General features: G+C 43.8%; 1 protein-coding gene across 1 annotated transcript; it reads left to right on the top strand.

Annotated features, from left to right (window-relative positions):
- Positions 1 to 9214: 9214 nt before the first annotated feature.
- On the top strand, positions 9215 to 10159 carry LOC117193514. Its single transcript, XM_033398258.1, has 2 exons — positions 9215 to 9373; positions 9435 to 10159. The coding sequence occupies exons 1-2, from the start codon at positions 9326 to 9328 to the stop codon at positions 9942 to 9944; spliced, it is 558 nt and encodes a 185-aa protein (XP_033254149.1). The 5' UTR covers positions 9215 to 9325; the 3' UTR covers positions 9945 to 10159.
- The last annotated feature ends 2128 nt before the right edge of the window (positions 10160 to 12287 follow it).

Raw genomic sequence — 12287 nt, 5'->3', positions numbered from 1 at the left:
CGGACAGACGGACGGACGGACAGACGGACGGACAGACAGACGGACAGACAGAAATGGCTCAATCGACTCGGCTATTGATGCTGATCAAGAATATATATACTTTATGGGGTCGGAAACGATTCCTTCTGGACGTTACACACATCCACTTTTACCACAAATCTAATATACCCCAATACTCATTTTGAGTATCGGGTATAACAAGAAAGCGCTGATATTGAAAAGGACGCCACAGAAATATCTTGGTTTTACACAAATATCTTGAAGATAAGATCCTTTTCCGTGTACCACTTTTATGCTATGTTTTCTAACAAGAGTTTAATTAAATTAATGCAAAACGCGTTGCCGCTTCTCTAAACGATAATCTGAAGTTTGAAATTCTTGTCGAAATCATATGAAATATTTATATATTTAACAGAAATTCGTATTAGTAACACACAAAAGCAAAAAAAACGAGGGGGAACGTTGTGAGTTGCTGCGGCCACCGCAACTCTACAGTTATACCCGATACTTAGTCAGTATGGCTCTCCTGCGGCAGACGCAGGACACGACAAAGAGTGCGTGCGAGAGAGACAGAAAATCAGTCTGAGCGTGACGTCGGGCGCTGCGTAGCCAGTGCAAATTGATTTGTGCCTTTTGAGTATAAAAATTATCCGATCTGATCCAGATTCAGCAGTCATAGATAGATAGTGATAGATATGGTCATTATCTATGATTCTGCGTTTTTAGTTTTCGCGAATCGGCAATATTGTGGATGCAACAGATTTTCGCTCTTTGTGGGGGCGGAAGGGGGTAGGGCGAAATTCTGAGATATACGTTTTATAGTGAGATCTAACAGAAGTGCGGATACCAAATTTGGTTACTCTAGCCTTAATAGTCTCTGAGATTTGTGGATGCCCCAGATTTTCGTCATTTGCGGTGGCGGAAGGGGGTGTGGCGAAATTTGGACACGAAACGGTCAAGGTCCGATATCACAGGAGTGTGGATACCAAATTTGGTTGCTCTGGCTCTTATAGGTTCTGAGATCCTTGAACTCATATTGTGCAATTGGCAAAGCCGACCATGAAACCTGTGTGTTAGAGAGAGACAGAGCGAGAAAGAATGAAATTGTTTTCTTGATTCTAGCTATAATAATTATACGATCTGGTTGAGATTTTACACTCTAGAACATATAGTCATCCCCTACGATTCTGCGATTTTGGTTTTATCGTATCTTTTAAAATGTGGATGCCACAGATTTTCGTCCTTTGTGGGGGCGGAAGTGGGCGGGGCGAAGTGATTAGCAATCCTCTCTTGCGAAGCTCCAAAGTTGCTATGTTGTTAGATGGAAATACAGGCCACTTATCCTTGGCAGCCTAGCAAAAAGGATGGGCCGTGAAACCATAGCTCTGACTGGATAAGATGGTTGGGAAGCGAGCCTCTCGAGAGAATATCAGCAGGATTTAAAGATGTGGGAACATAGCGACATTCCATGGCTGCCGTCAACTCCTGAATTGATGCCACTCGATTTGCCACGAAAGCTTGAAATTTAGCTGGCTCGTCCCTAATCCAAGATAATGCTGTTGACGAATCCGACCAGCAATAGAACCGACCTGTAAAGATTCCCATGTCCTTTACATTCTGCATGATTTTCGCAAGCAAATGGGCTCCACTTAATTCCAGCTTAGGAATCGATATAGTCTTTAGCGGCACCACTCGCGACTTTGAGCACAAAACGTGGCTCGAAGACTGGGCTTCCCTGGACACGACATACACGCAAGCGCCATATGCTTCCAAGCAGGCATCACAGAATCCGTGAACTTCTGTAGCCACCCTAGAATAGATGACCAAGCGAGGAAATGAGATCCGAGAAATGCTTGCCAAACTATTTCTCAAGTCCATCCAAGTTGAATGCAACGCTGAGGGTAGGCTTTCATCCGAATCCAAATTTTCTCTCCAAAGCTGCTGAAGGAAGATTTTGCACCTGACAATGACTGGATTTATCAATCCAAGAGGGTCGTAGAACCGCGCAATCGTAGATAAAAGCGACCGCTTTGATGGCTTTGAGTTTGTGTCCAGTGCGGACAAGGCAAAAAGCAGCTGATCCGAAGCAGGGTCCCACGCTAAGCCGAGAGTTTTGGCAATGTCGCTTCCATCATTAAACCTTAGGAACTTCTCTATGTCATCTTCAGGGTTCCCTCAAGTACTTCCTGGTGACTGGAGCACCATTTCCTAAGTCTAAAATTGCCACGGGACAGTAAAGCTGATGTTTGGTGCATCTTGTCCATGACCTGTGCGACCGAATTACCGCCCGAAATAAGGTCATCCACGTAAAACTCCTGCCGCAGAGCAGCTGAGCCAAGAGGGTAGGACTCACCCTCGTCGATGGCCAGCTGGTGCATTGCGCGGACCGCTAAAAATGATGCAGCTCTCGTCCCGTATGTGACGGTGTCTAATGTGTAGACTTGAACCTCGGACTCGATGGAATCTCGCCATAGGATGCACTGATACAAATTGTCGGGTGGAGACACTCGTACGCAGCGGTACATTTTACAAATGTCCCCAGTGAGAGCGACTGGATATGTTCGAAAGCGAATCAATATGTTAAACAATGCAGGCTGAATAACAGGGCCTGTCATCATCACATCATTTAGAGAATATCCAGTTGATGTAGCTGCGGATCCGTCGAAAACGACACGGAGTTTTGTCGTCGTACTGTCCTCCTTTAGGACACAGTGATGAGGCAAGAAATATTTGCAGAGACTACGGTAATCAGGGTTGACTTGGTGCATATGATGCAAATCAATGTACTCCCTCATAAAGGCGGAATACCGCTCCTTGAGTGTAGGATTACGCTCCAGTTTCCGCTCCAGACTGATGAACCGTCGATAAGCCTGAGCATAAGATTCTCCTAAACGATCAGTATTGTTATTTAGCGGCAGACGAACTGCATACCGGATGGCAACCGTGAAAGGTGGCTTACGAAATGTGCTTCACAATCGTCCTCTTCTTTGGTATTTAACCCAGCCTCCACACAATTCTCGACTTCCCAAAACATACGAAGAGTTTTATCCAACCTTGCTTCCATCTCAGCTATCGAATCTGGACAATTGTGCGTAGCCAAAAGCGCCGAGCTTGATACCTTCTGTCCACCGCCAGATACGATCCACCCAAGCCGGGTCTTCTGCAGAAGAGGCAGTCCATCGGTGAGTTTGATTTGCCCTACGCAGAGGAGATCATAAAAAACGCTCGCGCCAATGAGAAGATCAACCCGTTGAGGATTGAAAAATGAAGGATCAGCGAGCTGAATGTTAGATGGAATACGCCAATCGGATACATTTACTGTCATACTTGGTTGAGAATCGGTAATCGTGGGGCGATGAGAGCAGTAAGTGTAGTTGTGTAAGCAGAGGTGCGAGAATGCATACAAATGCTTATGGTGGATCCCTCAGTAGAAACGCTGGTATCGCTCAGCCCAGACACAAGTGCAGACGATTGAGTTCTCCTAAGCTGAAGCTGCTTGGCGAACCTGGATGTGACGAGATGCAGCTGCGATCCTGAATCTAAGATGGCACGACAAGGAACTAAAACGCCAGACCGATTCTTTACGAGAACCACGGCTGTAGCCAGAAGCACGACATCAGAGTGAAGACCTTGGGCAGCAAGAGAGGTAGACGAAGGTAGAGACGAGCTGCTAGCAGAATTTTGAGCAACGGAAAGAGTGTCCGGTTGAACGGCCAGATCGGGAGGAGTAATACCTGGGCAGCCTTGTGTTGTGGGCTGTATACTATCGAAGTGCAACAAACTATGATGCCTACCGCCGCATACTCGACATTTTCCACTATTGCATGCGCGGGTCCGGTGCCCCGGCTTTAGGCAATTGAAGCATAGGGAAAGCTTCTTCACTTCTTTGTGGCGCAGCAACGGTGAGGGATTTACGAATATCTTGCACAAGTATATTCCATGGCCTGCTGAGTAGCAAAAGACGCATACAGACGGGTCGGCGGAAGAGGTGGAAGCTACAAACGTTTTCTTAACCTGCGTATAGGAATGGTTTTTTCCCACCTGATCGCTACTAGCGTGTGTCGCTGTAGCATATTCCAACCGCTCCATTTTCTGGCAGCGTTGCTGCAAGCGTTGCTATAGCATCCGACGATGTGTGCTCCTCCCATTTGGTTTGCGTCTTCGAATCCAACTTCTGCAGCAGCATGTTGATGACCATGAATCCTGAAATCTCCTCAGCAGTTCCCAATGTCTGCAACGCTCGCATGTGTAAATTGACTGCATCCGAAAACTCCCGAAGCCTTTTAGCAGAAGGCAAGTCTACCCTCTTTAGCCCAAGAATCTTCTTGATGTGTGCCTGGAAAACAAGTCTTTTGTTATTAAAGCGTTTATTAAGTATATCCAGAGCCGCACGATAATTGGCACTGGAGAGCTCTAACGATCGAACCGAATCCAAAGCCGCATCAGCGAGGCAAGAGCGAAGGTGCTGGAACTTCTCGATGTCACTGAGATCCGCATCCGCTTCAATCACCGATTTGAACATTGCCATAAAATCCGAGAACTCGACGTATCCACCAGAAAATTTAGGCACCTTCAGCTCAGGAAGTCGCTGCTTGTGAGCCATGATGATGGTACTATGTCCGGAATGGCTTGGCAGAGTCGTATAATGGGCAGCGGCGTGTGACTGGATTACTTCAACAGCAGCCAGCAACTCAGCTTTCAACGATATGAAAAGAGTATCGAAGATTTCGCGCAGCTCAAACTCAATCTCGTTTTGATCGAGAGCCTCCAACTCATTATGGGCCTTATTAAATTCCTCTCGAATTTCTGCCAACATATCAAGACGCACCTCGACTTCCGCGGCGGTCAGCTTATCGATTTTATTCCCCGCGAAGGATTCGCCAAGCCTGTGCAATCGATCATATAATGACTGACTTTTACGCTTATACAGACTCAGTCTGGAATCAGCCACCACAATATTTCCGCCCGCGCCTTTATTCGGATCGTGGTCCATGTTAACCGTTGTGCAATTCGACACAACAACGGAAAATGAATTACCGCTTAAGCGACGATGTATAGACGCGAGAGCGAGAATGCAAGACACGAAAAGTCAAGAACCGCGGCTGCAGCTGCGCAGAGAATGAGAGATTCGACGCTTAAAGCACCGGAATTTGTCTATAAATATTCCAGCCGCACTCTCACTGAATTTGCACTTTAAACTGTTTTTCAACGTGCACCCAAATGTATTTGTTGGTAGTTAAACTACCCAACAACAAAATATTGTATATATAATAAGTGTTTTAACGGAACGCGATTAAGCAATGGTTTTATATCACGTGGGGGGGTCACCAATGTTTGAGATGCCAAGCTTTTTTGGCACCTATGTGTTTCAAAAATGAAAAGAGATTTCGGGTTAAACTTTATAATTCGTATTTAATCTTGGTGGCTTAGCGGAAGCCGATTGCTTGCTATTGCCAGATAAACCTTATGCGAGATCGATATGCAACCAATGCGCAGAGGGGCTAGCATAGAACTAAACTACAGACGACGGCGTTAGATCAAAGTGATTGCCGAAGTGGCGGCAGCAGATCAAAGTAGTTGCCGAAGTGGCGGCGGCAGAGAGCCCCTTTAGCGGGAGAGCGCAGAAACTCTGCAGAACGTCAACGTTTTACAACATAGGCGGCTCTCTCTGCTCATACAATAATAATGTTAAAGTTACGGTTATTCTTCAGCGGCTGGCCCGAACAATCATTAAATATATATTTCAATAAATCCCTAATCATATAATTAAATTCTTGGAGGGGGGTTTTCTTAACTTATAACTAAATTAATTTTTTTGCTGTGTCTCGATAGCTTAATATATACGTAAAGAATTGAGAAGAAATATTAGGAAAAATAAAGATTTAAAAATGACCATCATATATGGGTAACAGATTCTAAAGGGGTGAGAGGTACCAATACATTATGGTTACGGATATATAAAGGTGATATCAATAGAAAAATATATGTAACACGCAGGTTACTTCCCAGCTCAGTGCATATATATACTTGTTCTTATTTACAAACTCACAGCGCTTTTGGTAGGCTAGTACCGTTTATTCCATCCGTGATCGTTGAGCTCAATGATGACGTTGGTGTATACTTCTAAGGAAAAGAAAAGATATTTAATACGAGTATATATGCACGTGAACGTACTAGAGTGTACTGCTTTGTAATATCAAGAAAAATTAATGTTGCTCGCATACCCATTAGTTTCCAAAAACCATTATGTTGGCTGGGTTACATAACTAACTATAAAAATGTATACATCGTGTGACGAAAGAGAATGGTTTTAGCCTGGCACATGAAATCTAAAGGAACGAAGGGGAACGTTGTGAGTTGCTGCGGACACCGCAACTCTACAGTTATACCCGATACTAAGTCAGTATGGCTCTCCTCCGGCAGACGCCGCTAATATTAAACGACAAGACAAAGAGTGCGTGCGAGAGAGACAGAAAATCAGTCTGAGCGTGACGTCGGGCGCTGCGTAGCCACTGCAAATTGATTTGTTCCTATTGGCTAAAATGATCTGATCTGATCCAGATTCAGCAATCTGATAGATATAGTCATTATCTATGATTCTGCGTTTTTAGTTTTCTCAAGTCTGCAATATTGTGGATGCAACAGATTTTCGTCCTTCGTGTGGGCGGAAGGGGGTGGGGCGAAATTTTGAGATACACGTTTTATAGTGAGATCTAACAGGAGTGCGGACACCAAATTTGGTTGCTCTAGCTTTTATAGTCTCTGAGATCTAGGCGCTAATGTTTTACTCTAAGCAAAGCCACCTATGCTACGTGTGTGTTAGAGAGAGACAGGGCGAAAAAAATGAAATTGTTTTTTTTTGATGCTGGTTAATATTAATAATACGATCCAATTCAGATTCTGCAGTCTAAAAGATATGGTCATTCTCTACGATTCTGGGTTTTTGGTTTTCTCATATCTTTAAAATTGTGGATGCCACAGATTTTCGTCCTTTGTGGGGGCGGAAGTGGGCGGGGCGAAGTTTTGAAATATTTTTGTAGCAGTGACATATCACAGAAGTCTGGATACAAAACATCGTTGCTCTAGCTCTTATAGTCTCTGAGCACTAGGCGCTAATAGGGACAGACAGACGGATAGACGGACAGACGGACAGACAGACAGGGCTCAATCGACTCGGCTATTGATGCTGATCAAGAATATATATACTTTATGGGGTCGGAAACGATTCCTTCTGGACGTTACACACATCCATTTTCACCAAAAATCTAATATACCCCAATACTCATTTTGAGTATCGGGTATAACAAGAAGAAAGCGCTGATATTGAAAAGGACGCCACAGAAATATCTTGGTTTTACACAAATATTTTAAAGATAAGATCCTTTTCCGTGTACCACTTTTATGCTATGTTTGCTAACAAGAGTTTAATTAAATTAATGCAAAACGCGTTGCCGCTTCTCTAAACGATAATCTGAAGTTTGAAATTCTTGTCGAAATCATATGAAATATTTATATATTTAAAAGAAATTCGTATTAGTAACACACAAAAGCAAAAAAAACGAGGGGGAACGTTGTGAGTTGCTGCGGACACCGCAACTCTACAGTTATACCCGATACTTAGTCAGTATGGCTCTCCTGCGGCAGACGCCGATAATATTAAACGACACGACAAAGAGTGCGTGCGAGAGAGACAGAAAATCAGTCTGAGCGTGACGTCGGGCGCTGCGTAGCCAGTGCAAATTGATTTGTTCCTTTTGGGTATAAAAATTATCCGATCTGATCCAGATTCAGCAGTCTGATAGATATGGTCATTATCTATGATTCTGCGTTTTTGGTTTTCTCGAATCTGCAATATTGTGGATGCAACAGATTTTCGTCCTTTGTGGGGGCGGAAGTGGGCGGGGCGAAGTTTTGAAATATTTTTGTAGCAGTGACATATCACAGAAGTCTGGATACAAAACATCGTTGCTCTAGCTCTTATAGTCTTTGAGCACTAGGCGCTAATAGGGACAGACAGACGGATAAACGGACGGACGGACGGACGCACAGACGGACAGACGGACAGACAGACAGGGCTCAATCGACTCGGCTATTGATGCTGATCAAGAATATATATACTTTATGGGGTCGGAAACGATTCCTTCTGGACGTTACACACATCCATTTTCACCAAAAATCTAATATACCTCACTACTCATTCTGAGTATCGGGTATAAAAATGCATAAACGAGTATAAGCAAAATTAAAATAGTAACGCTTTTGAAACATTGATAAACGATGCAGCATACACTCATACACTGCCTGTTGCTGGCTCTACTCGCAGTGGTAAGTTGTTCAGATCTTCCTTTTGTAAGCGACTGATTTATCCGGTATACCATGGACACAGTTACTGCTGTCGACTACAGCATATGCCCGATTTTTTGCCCGATGCCATTTTTCTATTGATGACTGACCGCTGTCAGGACCTTTTCTTTCTGGCATGCCATGATTACCTCGGATAACATCTCTCAGCTCGCTATTATGATACGCCATACACACATTCATTTGATATAAGTGTACAATTTGAACTCAAATCAAAGAAACCGCCAAAGAAAAATCAGCCGTATAGTCTCATACCAGCACACAGGAGAAATTGTCTACATGTACTTACTCGTGGCTAACGGGGTTTCTTTTCGGGGTCTTTTCGGGCTCTGGTTCTTGGTTCTTCGCTCAGTGTACTGGGTACTGGGTATATTGCTTAGCCTCGCGTTTTTCGATCGCAAATCTTGTTGCCTTATAGTACAGTCCCTACGCCTTTGATGCAATAGAGTATCGCACAAACCCGTGATGCCCCAAGGTATTCATACATATTTCCAAGTACTAGAAAACTTGTTACCATTTCGATAAGTGTCCGGTTTTCACATTCGGCACTCCGTTCCGTTGAAGCCTATGGCTATATGGAACTGTCAGTTCACGAACTAATCCAAGTTTCTTCAGATGAAATTCCAACCATCTCTTGATAATGGCACGCCTTTATTTACATTTTGACTGCTGCTCTAGCAGGTATTAAAACACATACACCCAAAACGAAATCAACGTAGTGCCATGAGGCCGAAATAAAGAACTCCTGGAGACACGCTCGGGATGGACAAATAAGCAACGAAACCCGCCCCGTTTTTTGTTTAGCAAAAAAAGAATTGCCATTGAAATTTTTCTCAGATACAAAAATTCATTACTTCACAGGAATTTCTTTTAGAGTCACTCACAAAAATGATTCAATAATTATTCAAATTATTATTCAAATTATATAAGTGAATTTGATAGGTTTGTGATACATTAATAAACGATGCAAGATACACCCGCACCTTGCCTTTTGTCGGCTCTACTCGCAGTGGTAAGTTGTTCAGATCTTCCTTTTCTAAGCGACTGATTTATCCGGTATACCATTCACCCAGTCACTGATGTCATCTAGAGCATATTCCCGCCGTTTGTCCTCCCCAGATGCGCTCCCATTCCCAGGAGAGCAGGATATGATTATTCCCCAAAGCGCCATAGCCATACCCACCCCCACAGCTAAAGCGACAGCATCCACTGTGGGGTCAGTCAGGGTCAACTCCACCAGCTCCAGAGAGATCCAAAAAGATTCCACAAATCTTTTTAAACGAGCAGCAACAGAAGGAGGCTCCGCTGTGAAGCACATTCGTCGAGCGAAACGAGAATTTTTTGTGGATACCCCGTTCGACTTTCACACGATGCATTTCTTCTGCGACATCGACATGCTGGGGAGGCACCGCCTCATCTGGTTCTTCCCGAATCACTGCATTTGGGTCTGGAACAACAAGTACGCACACGAGGGATTCTATCGACTCTGCAAGATGTACCAGCTGGAGGCCTTCTTCTTTGGCCAGTGGAATGTGCGGCTGTTTCAGTACGAGCTTGAGAAGGCAACTTTTTACGCTAACTAGAATCGGACTATAAGTAGAGTCTCCTCTGCCGCTACCGCTACTGCCGCTGTTGCTTTTATCGTCAAGCTGCCGGCTGTGCCATGATAATGAGAATCCGATGAGATTTATCAGTACTAGATGCCAGCCATCGGAATTTTAATGTTTATTTAATATTAAATCGAAGAAAACGTTGTGCGGGGAACGTTGTGAGTTGCTGCGAAGACCGCAACTCTACGGTTATACCCGATACTAAGTCAGTATGGCTCTCCTCCGGCAGACGCCGCTAATATTAAACGACACGACAAAGAGTGCGTGCGAGAGAGACAGAAAATCAGTCTGAGCGTGATGTCGGGGGCTGCGTAGCCAGTGCAAATTGATTTGTTCCTTTTGGCTATAAAAATGATCTGATCTGATCCAGATTCAGCAATCTGATAGATATGATCATTATCTATGATTCTGCGTTTTTAGTTTTCTCGAATGTGTAATATTGTGGATGCAACAGATTTTCGTCCTTTGTGTGGGCGGAAGGGGGTGTGGCGAATTTTGAAATAAACTCGTCTCGGTCCGATATATTAAGAGTGTGGATACCAAATTTGGTTGCTCTAGCTTTTATAGTCTCTGAGATCTAGGCGCTAATGTTTTACTCTAAGCAAAGCCGGCCATGCTACGTGTGTGTTAGAGAGAGACAGGGCGAGAAAAAATGAAATTGTTTTCTTGATGCTGGCTATAATAATAATACGATCCAATTCAGACCCTGCAGTCTAAAAGATATGGTCATTCTCTACGATTCTGCGTTTTTGGTTTTCTCATATCTTTAAAATTGTGGATGCCACAGATTTTCGTCCTTTGTGGGGGCGGAAGTGGGCATGGCGAAGTTTTGAAATATTTTTGTAGCAGTGATATATCACAAAAGTCTGGATCCAAAACATCGTTGCTCTAGCTCTTATAGTCTTTGAGCACAAGGCGCTGAAGGGGACGGACAGACGGATGGACGGACAGACGGACAGACAGACATGGCTCAATCGACTCGGCTATTGCTGATCAAGAATATATGTAGGAAACGAAGGAAAGAGAGACACGAAGCGGTCGTGTTTTCGTCGTGTCGTCGGGATAGAGCAGTAATCGGCTCTGAGAGAGCCGATAGCAAGAGAGAGAGAGAGATCAGTCAGTTGTCAGTTCAGCCACGCATCAGACGTACACGCATATAATTAGTCACAAACATACTTGTAAAACTTGGAGCTGTTATAATTTTAAGTCCAACATACTTATCAAATAAATGTTACTCGTTGCCATCAAGCAACTTAAACTACTACATATATATACTTTATGGGGTCTGAAACGATTCCTTCTGGACGTTACACACATCCAATTTTACCACAAATCTAATATACCCCAATACTCATTTTGAGTATCGGGTATAAAAACGAGGGGAACGTTGTGAGTTGCAGCGGACACTGCAACTCTACAGTTATACCCGATACTAAGTCAGTATGGCTCTCCTCCGGCAGACGCCGCTAATATTGAACGACACGACAAAGAGTGCGTGCGAGAGATACAGAAAATCAGTCTGAGCGTGACGTTGGGCGCTGCGTAGCCACTGCAAATTGATTTGTTCCTATTGGCTATAAAAATGATTTGATCTGATCTAGATTCAGCAATCTGATAGATATGGTCATTATCTATGATTCTGCGTTTTTAGTTTTCTCGAATGTGTAATATTGTGGATGCAACAGATTTTTGTCCTTTGTGTGGGCGGAAGGGGGTGGGCCGAAATTTTGAGATACACGTTTTATAGTAAGATCTAACAGGAGTGTGGATACCAAATTTGGTTACTCTAGCCTTAATAGTCTCTGAGATTTGTTAATGTCCCCAGATTTTCATCCTTTGCGTGGGCGGAAGGGGGTGTGGCGAATTTTGAAATAAACTCGTCTCGGTCCGATATATTAGGAGTGTGGATACCAAATTTGGTTGCTCTAGCTTTTATAGTCTCTGAGATCTAGGCGCTAATGTTTTACTCTAAGCAAAGCCGGCTATGCTACGTGTGTGTTAGAGAGATACAGGGCAAAAAAAAATGAAATTGTTTTCTTGATGCTGGCTATAATAATAATACGATCTTATTCAAATTCTGCAGTCTAAAAGATATGGCCATTCTCTACGATTCTGCGTTTTTGGTTTTCTCGTATCTTTAAAATTGTGCATGCCACAGATTTTCGCCCTTTGTGGGGGCGGAAGTGGGCGGGGCAAAGTTTTGAAATTTTCTTGTAGCAGTGACATATCACAGAAGTCTGGATCCAAAACATCGTTGCTCTCGCTCTTATAGTCTTTGAGCACTAGGCGCTGAAGGGGACGGACAGACGGACAGTC

Source organism: Drosophila miranda (genome assembly GCF_003369915.1).
Source record: "Drosophila miranda strain MSH22 chromosome Y unlocalized genomic scaffold, D.miranda_PacBio2.1 Contig_Y2_pilon, whole genome shotgun sequence".
In the NCBI taxonomy this organism is placed as follows: Eukaryota; Metazoa; Arthropoda; class Insecta; order Diptera; family Drosophilidae; genus Drosophila; species Drosophila miranda.
Note: the sequence above shows the minus strand (reverse complement) of the source record. Positions and strands in the feature narration are given on the sequence as shown.

What these genes read in the sequence shown, in the direction of transcription:
- LOC117193514 (XM_033398258.1), top strand. Translation starts at nt 9,326, where the DNA reads ATGCAAGATACACCCGCACCTTGCCTTTTGTCGGCTCTACTCGCAGTG. An exon ending in TGTCGGCTCTACTCGCAGTG is followed by an intron (nt 9,374 to 9,434) that starts GTAAGTTGTTCA and finishes CCATTCACCCAG; the next exon opens with TCACTGATGTCATCTAGAGC.